Source organism: Eschrichtius robustus, chromosome 12 (genome assembly GCF_028021215.1).
Source record: "Eschrichtius robustus isolate mEscRob2 chromosome 12, mEscRob2.pri, whole genome shotgun sequence".
In the NCBI taxonomy this organism is placed as follows: Eukaryota; Metazoa; Chordata; class Mammalia; order Artiodactyla; family Eschrichtiidae; genus Eschrichtius; species Eschrichtius robustus.
The window spans coordinates 43,865,108-43,881,627 of record NC_090835.1 but is presented as its reverse complement, the minus strand read 5'-3'; the positions used below and the strand labels follow the sequence as shown (position 1 = coordinate 43,881,627).

At 41.9% G+C, this 16,520-nt stretch overlaps 1 protein-coding gene across 1 annotated transcript in view; it reads left to right on the top strand.

The window, feature by feature from the left end:
• SCN10A (sodium voltage-gated channel alpha subunit 10) overlaps positions 1–16,520 on the top strand; it is a 74,113-nt gene that overhangs the window by 10,402 nt on the left and 47,191 nt on the right. Inside the window, exons 4-8 of the mRNA XM_068559167.1 lie at positions 8,317–8,445; positions 9,031–9,122; positions 11,311–11,532; positions 11,930–11,993; positions 16,366–16,507. Coding sequence (XP_068415268.1) covers positions 8,317–8,445; positions 9,031–9,122; positions 11,311–11,532; positions 11,930–11,993; positions 16,366–16,507 — 649 coding nt within the window. The remainder of the gene's footprint in view (positions 1–8,316; positions 8,446–9,030; positions 9,123–11,310; positions 11,533–11,929; positions 11,994–16,365; positions 16,508–16,520) is intronic.

The following is a 16,520-nucleotide window of genomic DNA, read 5'->3' as shown; positions in this document are numbered from 1 at the left end:
TCCCGCTCGCCACAACTAGAGAAAGCCTGCACGCAGCAATGAAGAGCCAATGCAGCCAAAAATAAATAAATAAATTTTAAAAAACATAACACAAAGTAATATAAACAAAGACCAAATAAATCTATCATGTCAATAAATATAAATGGATTTGACTCATCTGTTTAAAAAAAAAGTCATGTTATATAACAAAGCAGTATTGAACTCTACGTTGCCTAAAAAATATACCACTCAAAGTGATACAGAAAGGTCAAAATTAAAGAATGGGCAAGGATATAGGCAAAGACAAACAGAGCAGGAGGCATGATCTTAACATCAGAGAAGGTAGAATTTAGGCCAAAAATTATTAAACAGGACAAAAATGACACTTAGTAATGCTAAATAATCCATAAACAGTAATGTATATTTTTGCAACAAATAATGTGGCAACAGTGTTTATAAACCAAAAATTATATACAAGACAAGAATAAAATAGACAAAAATAGACAAGAATATTGTAGGGATAGTGAAATGTAATTAATTTCTTTCAGCCCTATGACAGATCAAATGTATAAAAAAGTATGTAAAGATAAGGATAACTGGAGTAACATAGTAAGATAGATCTAATTAATATCTTTCAAACTATATTCCCTGAAAAATAACTGTACAAATTGACCAATATTAAACAACAAAACCTTAACAAGATCCAAAAGGTAAAATAATAAAGAAAATATTCTCTGATCACACTACAATAAAATGAGAAAATAATAACAAAATTAGAAAAAAAAAGAGACCTTTCCACTTGATAATTTTTAAAACCTCTTGTAGCGAACTCTTAGATGGAAAAAAAAAACCAAACTAAAATTATAGAATTTCTAGGGAAGAAAAAAAATTTTTTAAACACTATGTACGTATGTATCCATTTCATATATATTTTACTGCTATCTAACATTCCATAATATATTCTCCTGTATTTCCTTCTAAAAGTCATAATATTTCTTTCTACATTTAGATAATTCATCCTCCCAGACCTTTGTGTGTATGTGTATGATATGTGATAGGCTTCTCATATTTTTCCATAGAGATTATTCCAACACCAATTTTAATAGATTATCATTTCTCTAGTGATTCCTTCTACTACCTCTGTCATGCACCAGATTCCCATGCATACTCAAGTCTGTTTTCCTAGTAAGCTATCTGTCACTCCTTGAGTCAACACCATACAATCTAAAAGCTTTATAGTAAGATTTGACCTGGTTGATCATAACACCCCTCCTTATTTGTCTTTAAAATTATCTTGGTTCTTCCTGTTTCTTTACTTTTCCATATCAATTTAAGGGTCAGATTTTCAAGTTCTTGTCTTACAACTCTGTTGAAACTTTGATTGTAAATGCATTGAATTTATCTATTACCACAGGGAGAACTGCCACATTGACATATATAATTGTATCTCCCAATATATATATGCCTTCTTTTATATTCCTCCATAACATTTGACATCTTCTATAAAGTTCTTATATATCCTGTCTCTAGGTACATTATCATTTTGCTTGCCCTTTTGAATATTTATTTTTATTGCTAAAATAAATTAATGTTATTAAATTTCTGTACATTGGTTTTGCATTCAGCAATGTTGCAGAACTCTTTAACAATTCCTATTTAAACAAGTGTATCATCTGCAAATAATGATGAACTTGTTTCTTCCTTTACGATTCTTTTACCACTTGTTTATTTTTCCTGTCTTATTGAACTGGCCAGGACTTTCATCACAGTGCTGAACTGAAGCTATAATAGTGAGCATATTTCTTTTGTTCTTGATTCTAAATAATATGCATCTAATATTTCACTATTATCATGATAACTGTGGGATTCTCATAATTACTCCTTACCAAGTTATGGGAATTTCTTTTCACTTCTAGTTTAAGAGCTTCATTTTGAATGAGTGTTGGTTTTTATCAATATTTCTGTATTTATTAAGATTATCAAATAGTGTTTTATCTGTTAATATAGTAGGTTACATTAATAAATTTGCTAATCTCTTTTAATAGTTCTAGCTTAATCAATGCTAGATTCAGTTTGCCAGCATTTCATTTGACCTATCTTGGTAAATGAGGCTGACTTATAAACTTCTCTCATAAGCTGTCCCTTTGGGTTGCTTTTCCATCTCTCTGCCTCACTGTCTTCTTTCTGTATTGTCCCTGAGAACTCCAAATTCTCACTCTGTTCTGCAGAGCAATTCAGCTCTCTATCCCCTGCAGCGTTTCTCGATAAGTGATAGAAGGATCTCTACTGGTCACTAGAAGTCTCTCAGTAGCCTTTAAAACATTTGACAGATTCAGAAGAAAAAGCAATGCAATCATTTTATGCACAGATAATTTAAAAATCTGAAATGTAAGATTATTTGTAACTTACATAGAATTTCTGACTTTTCATGTTCTTTAGAGCAGTGTATGAACTTCAAGGACTGACAATTCATACTGGTTAACATGGAGTTAATCATGGGTACTTTATCTTAACTAATGTATTTTATTGTCCTATGACATTACATTTACATTTGTTAAACTTGCATTTCTCATCTTTACCATTACATAATATTACAATTCAGAAAATGAACCATCATTTCAAAAGTGGTTTGCAGAAATATAACAATAGTGATGAAAATAGAAAAATAAATCCTATAAGTAATGAATGGACCCTGTCACAAGCATAAAGCTTGAATCTGTATGTCATGAGACAGGTGGGCAATGGATGTGGATAATCTCACAAAAGCAGATCAAAAATAAATTAAAAAACAGGGAGCAAGACAATGAATAATGATAATTAAATTTTATTGGATCAATGAGCCTTTTGTTCTAGTACCTAAGTTATTATCTCAACATTTTATCAAGTAATAATAGAAAGCTACCAAAACTTCCATATTATTTTCTAATAAAGTTTATCAACCTCACTTTTAAACCAGCTGACTATCTCTAGTACAAATATAAAATAAGGATTTCCAGTACAAAATTGTCAAAATTCGATGTTAAAGTTGAAAGACGTGAAAACCATAGAGTCATCATTTGCCCTCATAGCAAAAACAAGCACAATTATACCCTTGCCAGTAAGATATGAAACCAGCTTCAAAATCAATGACAAATATTGTAGTTGGAAAAAAAGCGAGAAATAATCGATAGAATTCCTTCATCGGAAATAATTGGATTTCTTATAATGTGACTGGCATTTAAAAATCAATGACTGTTATGTATGTAAACAAGCAGACATTGTACTTTATAGTTGAATAAAATTGTGAATAAATCAGTTGTCAGTATAGTTTCACCATATATGTGAGAGAAGTGGTCAATGACTTTTTGTCCTATTTATCATGAAGCTGATTTTAAAAGACGAGATTTCTGATTTAATTAAAGATTAGTTTGTAAACTATGAAACAGAGTTAAAAAGGGATGTTAGCTTCTACACCAATGTTCATAGCAGTATTATTCACTATAGTCAAAAGGTTGTTTCCAAATGTCCCATCAACAGATAAATGGGTAAATGTCCATCAACAGATAAATGGATAAACAAAATGTGGTATGTGCATACAGCAGAATATTCAGCTTGAAAAATGAATGAGATTCTGATATATGCCACAACATGGATGAACCTTTAAAATATTATGCTAAGTAAAATTAGCCAGACACAAAAAGGACTAATATTGTATGATTCCACTTATGTGAGGTACCTAGAATAGGCAAATTTATGGAGACAGAAAGTAGAACAGAGGTTGCCAGGGAGCAGGGGAGGGAGGAATGGGGAGTAGTTGTTTAATGAGTACAGAGTTTCTGTTTGGGGTGATGAAAAAGTTCTGGAGATGGATAGTGGTTATGGTTGCACAATTTTGTGAATGCACTTATTGCCACTGAATTGTATACTTAAAGGTGGGTCAAAGTAGTACATTTTATATGTATTTTACCACAATTAAAAAGAAAAGATAGTTGAATTGATATTGAAGAAGCTCCAGCTAGATGGTCAGCAAGGAAGGGCATCGCTATACCAATGGAAGATGTTGCTTCCAATGTGGTATGTACATTATTTGTGAAAATAGCGAGGGTCCATAGCATACTTCCAGACCCTGATTCGCTGTTGAGGGACATCATGTTAGTTGTGATTACAAACTGATTGTGGCCACTTAGTGTATGTTTCTTCAGCCTACAGGGCTGAAACAAGTGAGTACAGGATGCTTTTCTACACTGAATTGCTCTGGCTGGCAAGCAAGAAAAGGTTTGCAGTGTTTTCCAGCAAGGAATTAAATCTTTTAAAACGACTATTTCTGTGAATACACATGGCATGTCTCAGTAATACATTTAGGATTTTGAATAGTCTGGATCTTTGACTTCAGGGCCTAAATATCAGAATTTTTAAATGATTAGACATCATGACTTCTTAAACCTGAACAGTGGTGCAAATGGCTCAGAGGCTGAGAGTTTGACTTTTCCCCAGTACCAATGATTTTCTTCATTCATCAGGAAAAACACTTAAGATATGTCTTTGCATATTAAAAATCACATCCAAATGCTACAACTGAACATGCAGAAATACCTTGTGAGCCAAATGTCACCAGAGAGAGGATGTGACTCCATCAGCTGCTGTCTCCGAAGCCGAGACCTTTAACCTTCTAGCTTTCAGCGGCACTAAGCTGGGACACTTGTCCTCTGGTGAAACACTGAAAATAGTCTTTGGAGAGAACTCTCTCCATAATTTCTGGATCTGCATTTGACCTGAAAGGCCAAAATATCTGGCAAAGCTTCCCAACAACCTATAATTCTGAGTTAAGATTTTCTAATTTAGAAAACATAAAGAGTGGGGGGAAACCCGACAAGCTATGGCAGCTGACAGCTCAAGCAGCTACCCAGCCAGATATAGATTTCTTCGTGAATGATTTCAAACACTATTTCTCCTCTCACAGATAGGAAAGAAACATTACTGCTATGCACTTTTAAATTTGATTTTTACTTTTATTTAAGATATACAGATCCATGGTTTAAAAGGTCACATAGCTCCATAAAGATTATAACAAAAACAGCAATTTCATGTTTCTCATCTCCTCACACCTAATCCCATATTTCCAGAGGCAACCACTCTCACCATTTGTTTACTGCTTTCTTCTGATACCTCTCTAGCTCTAAAAATATACTCAGACTACTATTTTTTTTTTAATTTTTCCTCATTAGATATTATCTATTAGCTTTCTGTTATGGAGAAAAAAAGGGATTAGGTACACATACAAACACTCATTTTCTCTCACACTCCTCTTCCCATTATAGTTATATCATAAGTTTTGGTTAGATAATCAGGCAATATGTACATTGTCTGACTACATATATGATTATATAATAGTATTGCTAAGCAAATACTATTCACAGCTGTATCATGCAGTATACTTTTTGCACAATGTTTTTGCTTCCTCTGGAGTTAATAAGGATTTCATTTCTTCAATTGCTCAGTTTTCTGTATATTTATCACTAATTTCTGTATTTTTATCACTAAACTCTTCTCCAGAGGTTTAATTATTGCTTAAATTTACTTGAACGTATCAGATTATCCATCAGTTTCCATTTTTCTTGGGGAAATCCTTCTTAGAGTCCCACAACTCCTGCCTCAATCTGGTCTAGATGTTCCCTAGGCCTGATGTACAGCTCTTTTCCAGAGATTTTTCCTTCTCCATCCTCTTTTGGATTCCACGTGTCACTCCCCTGCATCCCATATCTTCCTCGTTATTGTTTACTTCCTTGTTTTGGTGGAACATATCCTCTGGTAACTTTCTTAGTTGGGTAGATGGGAAATAAATTTTCTGAGACTTGGCATATCTTTATTCTACCCTCATCTAAACAGTTTAGCTGGGGAAGCAACTATAAATTAGAAATTATTTTCCTCAAAATTTTGAAGACATTGTTCTACTGTCTTATAACCTCCAATTTTGCTATTAAGAAATCTGACGGTATTTTGATTCTCAATCTTTTGTATGTGACCTGTGATTTTCACTCCTTCAGAAAAAGTTAGGCTCTTCTCTTTGTGTACAGTGTTCTCAAATTTTGTGATGTTGTGCCTTGATATGAACCTTTTTCATTCATTTTCCTGAACACTCATGGGTATTTGAGCTGAATATTTAGATCCTTCAGTTTAGGGAAATTTTCTTATATTATTTCTTTGGTAATTTTCTCCTGTTTCCTTCTCTATTTCTTTCTAGATCTCCTATTTTTTTTTTTTTTTTTTTTTTTGCCACTGCACAGCATGTGGGATCTTAGTCCCCTGACCATGGATTGAACCCACGCCCGCTGCATTGAGAGAGTGGAGTCTTAACCACTGGACCGCCAGGGAAATCCGTAGATCTCCTATTAATCAGACATTGTACCTATTAGTCTAATTCTCTAATTTTCATATTTTTAATCACATCTTATTTATTTCTTTTTGTTCCACTTTCTGTGAGATTTCCTCAACTTTATTTCTAGCCCTTCTATTAATGTTTTACTTTTGTTATCATATTTTTGTTTTCAAAAGTTCTCTTTTGTTCTTTGAATATTCTTGTTATAGCCTTCTATATGTATCCAGTATCTTCTCATCTCTTAACTCTCTAAAAATATTAATGATAAGGGTTTTTTCCTGACTCTTCTTCTTCGATCTGCATTGTCTTTTTCTTTCTTTCCTGTTTAGTTCTTTTAGTCTTTGGTGTTAGAAGTGGCCTTCAGATTCCTGATGCTCATTGGCTGGCTGTCCATATTAAAAGTGCAGCAACTTCTTGAGCTGTTAACCTGACTCACAGTCTTCTAGGAACTTACTGAGGGGAAGAAGTGGGTGGGTGGGAAGGTTGTCTGCCTTTTAGTACATATGTAAGTTTTTCCTTTATACCCCTGTTTCAGGATGCAACTCTCTCCCTCTTGTTCCATCCAGTCTATTTCCAGATCAGAGGAGGCAGTTCCTCCCTGAATGGTTGGTGTGGAGTGGGATTTAGAAAGCCCAACTGCTTCTTGTAAAGATTTTCAAACTGCCCTTTCACCCCCTCTTTGCCACTGTCTCCCCATGCCCCACTTTCAGAGGTATTTAGCATCCCTAAGTCCTAAGCAGCTCTGCCATGTGGGTTGGCTTGCTTCTGGAAACTCCCTACTTCCAGCTAAGGTTTCAGCTTTCTAGGGTCTGCTCTGTCAGTTACCACTCATTCGTGTTCACTCTAATTTCCAGAGTGCTGTTATGTTCTCCATTATCATTGCCCTAGTGAATTTATGCTTTTTAAAAAATTCTTTTTACTATCATTTAAGAAGGATTTCCAAAAGGTTGGAGGTAAATACATGTCTTCAATCTGCCATATTTAATCAAAAGTCTTTTCATTTTTCATACCGGGGTTTACATTTAGAATTTTATAATTTTAAAAATGTAATGTATCCAAAATTAGGTGTGATTTATGCATGCATCTGAATCTCTTTGGTCGGTGGTTCCAAAAGGGTAGTTCCTCAGGCCATCAGCATTAGGCTCTGCTGGGAACTTGTGAGAAATGCAAATTCTTGGGCCCTACCCCAGACTTACTGAGTCAGAAACTCTGGACGTGAAGCCCAGAAATCAGATGCTTGAACAAGCTCTCCAGGGGGTCAGATGTGTGCTAGAGTCTGAGAACCACTGCTGTTGGTGATGGAGGGATTCTGAACACTTGAGAAACACTACCCTACTCTCAACCTAAGCTTCAGATCCATCTCTTCAAATCCAAACCCACAAAGTGCCCAGCAGAGTGGCTGTTTTGAGATGACTTCCTCTAACAGGATCCATCCTTCTGAGAAAATGTTTGTGAACTCCGATGCTTTTTTCTTCCATGACACCTAGTTGTTTACTGCCTTAGACAGTAAACAGACCAGGATCCCTGAGGCCAGAAATGCTGGCAGACCAGGCACGGTATGAGAAGAAAAGAGTCAGAGAAGTTTGGAGAGGAGAGATGTAGTTGGGCCTCCTCCCTCTTCCATATTTTCAGCCATCAACAAGTTGAGAGAGGAGTTGCCAGCTTCCCTCAGGGCAGAAAGCCTTGGGGAAACCTCACGGAACAGGAGGAACTTTGTTCTGAACCTCATGGTGCCAGAGGTTCTCACCTGCCATCGCCCTCTGCCTACCTTCAGAGCAGCAGAGGCTGCCGATCATCCCACCACACCCGTATGTGTGACTCTGAGTTCCTCTGTCTGCGTCTCATCTCCCTACCTTCCCTTCTTCCCCTTCCCCACCTTGGAGATGATCTTTGCACATTTTCCTTTGGAACAATCACAGCCGCTGTCCCTCTGAGCTCTCTCCAAGGCACAGTTAATACTCCCTCTCCACCTTCCCTCCCAGGTATGTCTTCACTGTCATTTACACCTTTGAAGCCTTGATAAAGATACTGGCAAGAGGATTTTGTCTAAATGAGTTCACTTACCTGCGAGATCCTTGGAACTGGCTGGATTTTAGTGTCATCACCCTGGCGTGAGTATTTCTCCACACTGACTTGTATGTGCACCTGTGTAGGGCTTGTAGGTGTGTCCAGGCTGCCATTCTGGGGGTGTTTCCTTATCTCTGTCCAGCTTCCTCATTCGGGACTGTGTGGCTTAGGGTTTCTCTGCCAAAGACTGTTGCTTTGGGAGTCATTTTCTAGGGTTAGTCCCATACACTCAGGGAGCAGTTGGGGACCTCAGATCTGAGCTGATAACTAGCCTAAGTGGATCAGACAAGGCTCAGCTTTGTACCTACCAGATATGAAGGTCTTTACCTGAGAACCAGTGCCTGAGAAGACTGGTTGGCCACGCCCACATGCTTGAATATCCATCCACACATGTAGCACATGGAGCCTTCTAGATCACAATGCATCTTCTCAAAGGGGCCATTCTGGAAAATATTGCCTTAATTAAATCAGTGTTCATGTCAGTCTATAAGTGGAAGTGCTAGTAGATTCTCAGTGTCTGTTCTGGGTCCTTCCTAGGCTGGTGTTACCCAAAATTGTCTTTATTTATGCTGCATTAATTCCCAAGTACCTCTTCTTGCAGAGATGCTGACTGACTTCTGGTCCTACAGGTATGTTGGTGAAGCCATAGATCTCCGAGGGATCTCAGGCCTGCGGACGTTCAGAGTCCTTAGAGCTTTAAAAACAGTGTCTGTGATCCCAGGTGAGCCGCTTTAACCAGCACATTTACTCATAGAGCTTATGTTGGTTTCCAAAGCCTAATGTCCCACTTTGATTTTCACAAGAGCCCTATAAATTTCCGGGACATGGACTACTGTCCCCATTTAAGAGACAAAGAAACTGAGGCCCAGAGAGTAGAAAACACAATACCAAATCCTCATCACTAGAGGCATTTGTGACTTGGAAACCTCATGTCCTGATTCTCAGCCAACACTCTGTCCACAGTACCCCATGGTGTCCATAAAGGACAAGAAGGTCAAGTCCTCATTTTATGTTCTCATTGTGAGGTTCAGGCAAGCCTCCAGTCAGATTCTCATTTATACTTTAAACCAAAATGTAAACTTGGAAACAGTGAAGAAGGAAAAAGGCAGTCCTAGGCTCTGGTGAGATCTTCCCCATTTCCATGGATCTGAAAATTTGGGCCTCAGCCCTGTCTTTGGACCCACAGAAGAGAAAATAATTAGACAATTCTTGATTACAGACAATTCAGAAACAAAAATAGTGTACCAGGGCTCATCTTACCGGGCCTCCGATAAGTAGCCCAGTGATACTCCTCATCTCCCACTGGGTTGATGGAGGGGATAGTGAAGCCAGAGACCAGGTAACAGTGCTGAGATGGGACTCAGTGCTTCTCCCTTGTGGCCTGATGGGTTATCTCCCCTCCCTCACCCCTGAGAACCCATGCCCTCATCTGGGAAACAGAAATACTCACGCTAGAGTGGAAGTCCCTTTCCACGGTTCTGTGACTAGTTCTGCAGGGAACGACTGAAAAGTCTTTGCCAACTTCCACTGGACAAGCTTCTTCATGAAGAAAATCACAGCAATAAGTAGTCAGTTCTGCTGCCTGGTACCTCTCTCACCTACTTCCAGCCAGGAAGACCCTGAGTCTTGTTTACAGGACCTGGCCTGTCCTGACCCTCCTCCTCTCTCTGCCTCATCTCTCTCCTGTACCCACCTCACACCACATTCCAGAATCTGCCTGTGGTTCCACAGACACTCAAAGCTTTTGCTCATTGCCCAGCCCTGGGCCATGCTGCTCCTCTGTCAGGAAATCCCTCCTCCTCTCTTCACTCAACTCATATACATCCTCAGGGCTCTGCCACACTCTGACCTCCTCAAGGAGACTCCCTGGTCCTTCCCATCTTCCCCACCCTCCACCCCATCCTACCCCCACTCCCAGGCTTCTGTGAGGGGCTGTTCCTCAGTGTGCCCACCTGCTCAATAATGCTATGGAGTTTCCCCTCACTCATCAGACAGCCCCACCACAGGCCAGTGTCTTAACCATTGCTCGGCTCCCAGAGGGGACCACATGGGGCAGGGGGTGCTCAGTGGGTTATTTGTTGACCAAAATGACAATGCAAGGCTAGATCGCAGTCTGCTTCCCTGGTCAGAGCTCTTTCTGTTACTTGGGAAGCTGCTTTCCCGAAGAAGGTGATTTCCTTTGCCAGAGCAGAAAATCATCTTTCCTTAAACAAGCAGGGGCCCCATCTTTGCTGCTAGCTGTGCTCCTTCTCAGATTCTCTGTTTCTTCCTGAGTGTCTCTCAATGTCTCTCATGGCTTCACACTGTTATGTTCATCTCTGTGTCTTGCATCTCTGTCTCATTCTATCTCCCTTGCATGTCTCTCTCTCCCCCTCCCTCCCTCCTTCCTTCCTCCTCCTCCTCCTCCTCCTTTTCTCTCTCTCTTTCACTCACTCACACACACACTCACACACACACACTCACACACACTGAGGTATGTGTGTCCCCAGCCTTGAGCTGCCTCCCAGGACTGAGATAAGGACAGAAAAACAGATACCAAATGACTGGAATGAAGTTAGTAGCCTCACGCCTAGTGTAGCGCTTGGAACATAGCAGGTACTCATCAATTATTTTTTAAATTAAATTGCTGCTCTCCAGAATTTATTAGCTTTAAGATGAAATGCATTGCCTGGATCTCAGTTGCTTCATCTTTACAATGGGACAATAATCTCTGCCTGCCTGCCTCTCAGGCTTATTGCAAGGTTCAGATGAGAAACTGGGCTTGGAACTGCCCTAGAGTTTGTAAAATACCTCACACCTGTGTATAGTGAGAGGGTAGGATGGCTAAGATGCAAGCGTGCCAGGCACACGTGTGTGTTCTGCGTGTGGCACCTCATCCACATGAGAGTATCAGTGTCATCTTCCCACAGGGCTGAAGGTCATCGTGGGAGCCCTGATCCACTCGGTGAGGAAGCTGGCTGACGTGACCATCCTCACCATCTTCTGCCTGAGTGTCTTTGCCCTGGTGGGCCTGCAGCTCTTCAAGGGCAACCTCAAGAACAAATGTGTCAAGAATTGCACAGTTGTCAACGAGACGGCCAATTACTCTTCTCATGAAAAACGGGAGTGGAATTTCTGTCATAGGGACCCAGGTCTGGTTGGCAGGGGGTGTGAAGCCCCTGCATACCTGTATAGATATGTATTTTGATTCCTCTTTTCTGCTGAAATGCTTCTCATGAGTTGTGTTTTACTTTTGGGCTCCCCATTCTCTGTTGCCAAATTTCCTTCTACAAGGAAATAAGCTATAAATCCAGAGGCAGGTCATTCTTCCTCTGCTGGAGGAGGCTCAAAGCTGAAGCCACTGCTCAGCTTTTCTCTTCCCAGATGAGACATTTCCCTTCCAGGCGTCCCAGCATATCCAATGAGGGCAGGTGGCCAAGGGCTCTCTGCTCACTCCGGCAGAAGACTCAGGAGTTGCTTTCACCACTCAAGCCTTGAGCTGAGGGTTGAGAACCATGTGAGGCTTTCACTTCTTCCTTTATTTTGCAGATTTCTACACCAACAAACCAGGCACTTCTGATCCCTTACTGTGTGGCAATGGATCTGATTCAGGGTGAGTGCCCAAGCCATGACATAGCACCAATGCCCAGCAGCCCTTTCTCCTTGTCATCAGCTTTTTCTGGGTGAAGCCTGGGTTGCAAGTCCTGAGGAAGATGTAGAAATTAATAAGTCATGGCCTCTGCCATCCTAGGCTCATGAGGAGGGAGTGTATGAGTTAGCTCTTGCTGTGTAACAAACAACCCCAAGATTTTGTGGCCTAAAACACCAGCCATTTACTTAGCTCAGGATTCTGCAGATCTGCACATTGAGCTGAGATCAGCCTACTGTTCTTCTGATATTGACTGGGCTCATTCATGCATCTGCAGACAGTGGACAGATTAGCAGGGGTCTGGCTGATCTAGGATGGCCTCAGCTGGGGTGTTTTGTCTCTGCTCCATGTGGTCTCTCACCCCCCAGCAGACTAGCCCAGGCTTATTCTTCTAGTGGAGGCAGGATTCCAAGAGAAAGAGTGGAAGTGTTCCAGGTCTCTTGAGGCCTAGGCTTAGAACTGGCATAATGTCACTTCTGTTGCGTCCTATTGACTAAAGCAAGGCACAGGCCAGTCCAAATCCAAGGAATGGGGGAATAGACTCCACCTGTTGCTGGGAGAACCTGCAACATCATATTAAAAGGGGTGTGGAGACAGGGATGGGAATAATTGTGGTCATTTTTGCAAACAATCTGCCCCAGGAAGGAACCAATATTTATTAAATATGTTTTGTATCAAATGCTCTACATTTAATTACAACTCTATCACATGGGATTCATTATCCTCACATAGCAGAGGAAGAAACACATGCGTCAGACTTTGCAGTTTCAAATTCTTACAGGAGCTAGACACATAACAACAAATGTGAGGAGTAGGCTGGGTGGGAACCATGATTGTGAGAGTTCATGCCCCATCTAAAGGGGTAGCCACTTCTCAGTTCAGCTTTTGGTTGTCATGTGGAAATGTGGGTCCACTGTTTCCAGATCGTCCAAGATTTTAAAAGAGAGACAAGAAATTTCAATTTTTATGTAAACTCTCTTAACTATAAACATTGGCTACCAATCTCAGAAAATGTCTACATATTGTGGGCCAAACAAAATATTTCAGCAATGCAAATTCTAGCAATGCAAATTCTAGCTAGCAATCTGCCAGTTTGTGAGCTCTGATGCATATACATAAAGATGCTATGCTGTGAAGTACCAGTGCTGTCCTAGGGGCTCCCTGGGCTGGGGAAACACAGTGAGGTGATGGTGTGAGGCAGGGAGGATGTCAGGGAAGGTTTCCTAGAGGTGGTGACTGAGGTGAGATTGAAGGGCAAACAGGATGTCTCCAGGCTGGATGAACAAGAGATGGTTTGGATGGAGCCTTTAGGTGGCAGAACAGAATGTGAGACAAAGCAAAGGGGTAGGGGGCCCCTCAGGTCTGCCTGCTGCTTTGACCACGAGAACAGGTGTGAGCAGAAAGAGATCAGGCAACAGATCAGAAAGACTCATCCCTCCCATCTCCATGGCGAGGGGGTCTGGAACCCCGAGCCCACACAACCCCCTCCCTGAGTGGCTAACAGCCCTATATTGCACAAGTGGAGTTGGGTGGGAACTTTATGGAGTTCTGCCTTCATCAGCTCCCCAGGAAAACAATCTCAGCTAGAGCTGAGGGGTGGGACTGACAGGAGAATTTGAGCAATACAGGCCCCTTGGCCTCTTTCTTCACGAATGCACTTAGCATTTGGTTCTTGAGTTCAGGAAGAGGGTTGTTCTGATGTCAGTTTTCATTTGCCTTTGACTTAAATTGAAACCGAGGACCCGTCAGTGTCCTCCTCCTGTCTGGATAATGGTATTTCTCATGAGGATGGTTCCACAGTGCCCATGCACTGACTGTGGTAAAGCTGTGGGGTCCATCCACGGGGCCCCCCTCCAACTCCGAGAGAAACCAGCTATCCTGCTGCATAGGTCCTGGCCAGGCGGGGAAGGAGTGGATAGGGCTGGGATGTTAAGTAGAGGCCAGCTTAGATGATGGGCAGAATGAGCCCTGACAGGCATGCTGTGAACACCGAACCTGGGTTCTGTGCTGAGCTGCAGAGAAGCCAGAGCCCTGAGCAAAAGCCCTCACTGACCAGTGACACCGCAGGGAGAAAGTCCAGGGTCTCAAAGTGGAGAACAAGTACCAGGAAATACTTGATGATTTTCAGCATTCTTTCACATACATTATTCTAGTCCATCTTTTTGGTAGCTTCAGATTAAAAACACCAAGAAATTTATTTCTTCATTTTACATACAATGTTTGCTATGCTGAAGGCACCTTGCAAGAGCCTTTGCACTGTGGTCTCATTTAATTCTCTGAGCAGTTAGCTGTTGATGTGTAGCAGCTATAGTGGTGTTCTATGGCAGACATAGAAATAGGCTGCCCTTAGTATTAACTAGCAAACCTACAGGTAATGGGTTAACTAGCTCCTTGGGAGAGCAGAACCAAGAGACTGTCTTTATATGTGGGTCTACAGAGTCTGGAAACTCGCAAATCTCCAACCAAGGTTGGAGACAGAATTGGGATTTAGTTATAATGAAGTTGTCAGGCCCTAATCAGTTGTGTGGGTTCCTGGATGTGTGTTTGTATGGATGTCTGGAATAAGAAGACCCCCCAGGGTTGGTGTTGGTGGAGGAATCCTGAAGTAGAATCCCGAACTACAAAAAAGGCGTTACTGTCTCCTCAACCAGGCCATCTCACTGGGGTGCAGGGGAGCACTCACACGCCTCAAGCTTAGAGATGCTTCCCGATACCAACTCACCCTCTTATTTTGAGAGAGAGGGCAATGCAGCCCTCCCCATCCCAGTGCTCACCAGGCAGTCATCTTCAATTTGGCCTTCCTTCATAGGTCAGTCTTCATAAACTACTTGACAGTTATATTTCTCCTTTTAAATAAATCCATTGGCATCTGTGTGCTTTTAGACAGCTGACTTCTTCTCTCTGAACCCCGGCTTCCACATCTGTTTTTAAAAAAAGGATTATTGAGATGATTAAATTATAGCATTTGTAAAGCACTTAGGAGAGAGAGAGGCACACAGTACGTGCTCAGTTATTGGAAAGTGGTGTTTTGATTGTTGCGTGTAATTGGTCAGTGAACTTGGCTAATTGTGAGTCCTCCTTTGAAAGACAACTCTGCAGGTGATGCCAACTGGCTCAGGTTTTACTGACTCTGCCTCCCCTGGTGTCAGTTTGCAAAGAGCTCACCATCTTATGGGGTCATGTCTGGGCAGCCAGCTAGCCTTCTCCAGGCAATTTCCCTTTGCATGAAACTGACGTGAAGGTATTATGTTACCAGGGTGGGGTGGGGCGGGGAGGGGGGTGGTACCTCTTCTAGGGCCCGAGATGAGCTCTTGTCTAACACTCAGAAATGAATCGTAGGGACTTCCCTGGTGACACAGTGGTTAAGAATCCGCCTGCCAATGCAGGGGACACGGGTTCGATCCCTGGTCCGGGAAGATCCCAGATGCTACGGGGCAACTAATCCCGTGTGCCACAACTACTGAGCCTGCGCTCTAGAGCCCGCGAGCCACAACTGCTGAGCCCATGTACCACAACTACTGAAGCCCGTGCACCTAGAGCCCATGCTCCACAACAAGAGAAGCCACCGCAATGAGAAGCCTGCGCACCGCAACGAAGAGAAGAGTAGCCCCGGCTCGCCACTAGAGAAAAGCCCGTGTGCAGCGACGAAGACCCAACGCAGCCAAAAAAAAAAAAAGAATCGTCTGAGGAAACATGTGCATATTGACAAAATAAAAGGCTTTTTTGTAAATGAGTGCTTGAGCAGACAGCAGCTGGGTAGGGAACCCAGGAGAACTGCTGTGCCTCGTGGCTCGCGGTCTCAGGATTTATGGAGGTGGGGTTAGCTTTCTGGGTTGTCTCTGGCCAATCATTTTGCTTGTGCCCATATTTGGTCTGACTCAGGGCCCTTCCTGGCTGCACACACATCTCTCAGTCAAGACAGTTTCCATCACGAGGGTTTCTGGGAGGTTTGCAGGACTATTATGGGTTGGCGCCTCCTCCGTCCTTTTTTCCCCTCCCAAATTCTTCTGGTTGGTTTTGGCGGCAGCTTGTCGGTTCTGTGTTCCTTATTGAGACGTCTTGTTGTGAGACAACTCACGTAAGCGGTTCTAACCTGGCCAGGATGGGTGGTTTGAGTCAGTAATTCCCTAACATTATCGTCCTCATTTAATGGGCAAGAGAAACTGAGACCTAAAGAGACTGAATGTCCAAGGTCACTCAGCTAATAAGAGGTAGGCTAGGCCTTGAACTCCAGTCTTTGACTTCAAACCCTCAGGTCTTCCCACAGCCCTGGACTGTCTTGCCCCCAGTAAGTGGGAGGCTGTGCAATTGACAACCTTCTCTGTTCTTGCTGCAGCCACTGCCCTGAAGGTTATTTCTGCCTTAAAACATCTGACAACCCAGATTTTAACTATACCAGCTTTGACTCCTTTGCTTGGGCTTTCCTCTCACTGTTCCGCCTCATGACACAGGATTCCTGGGAACGCCTCTACCAGCAGGTATTGATCTGCA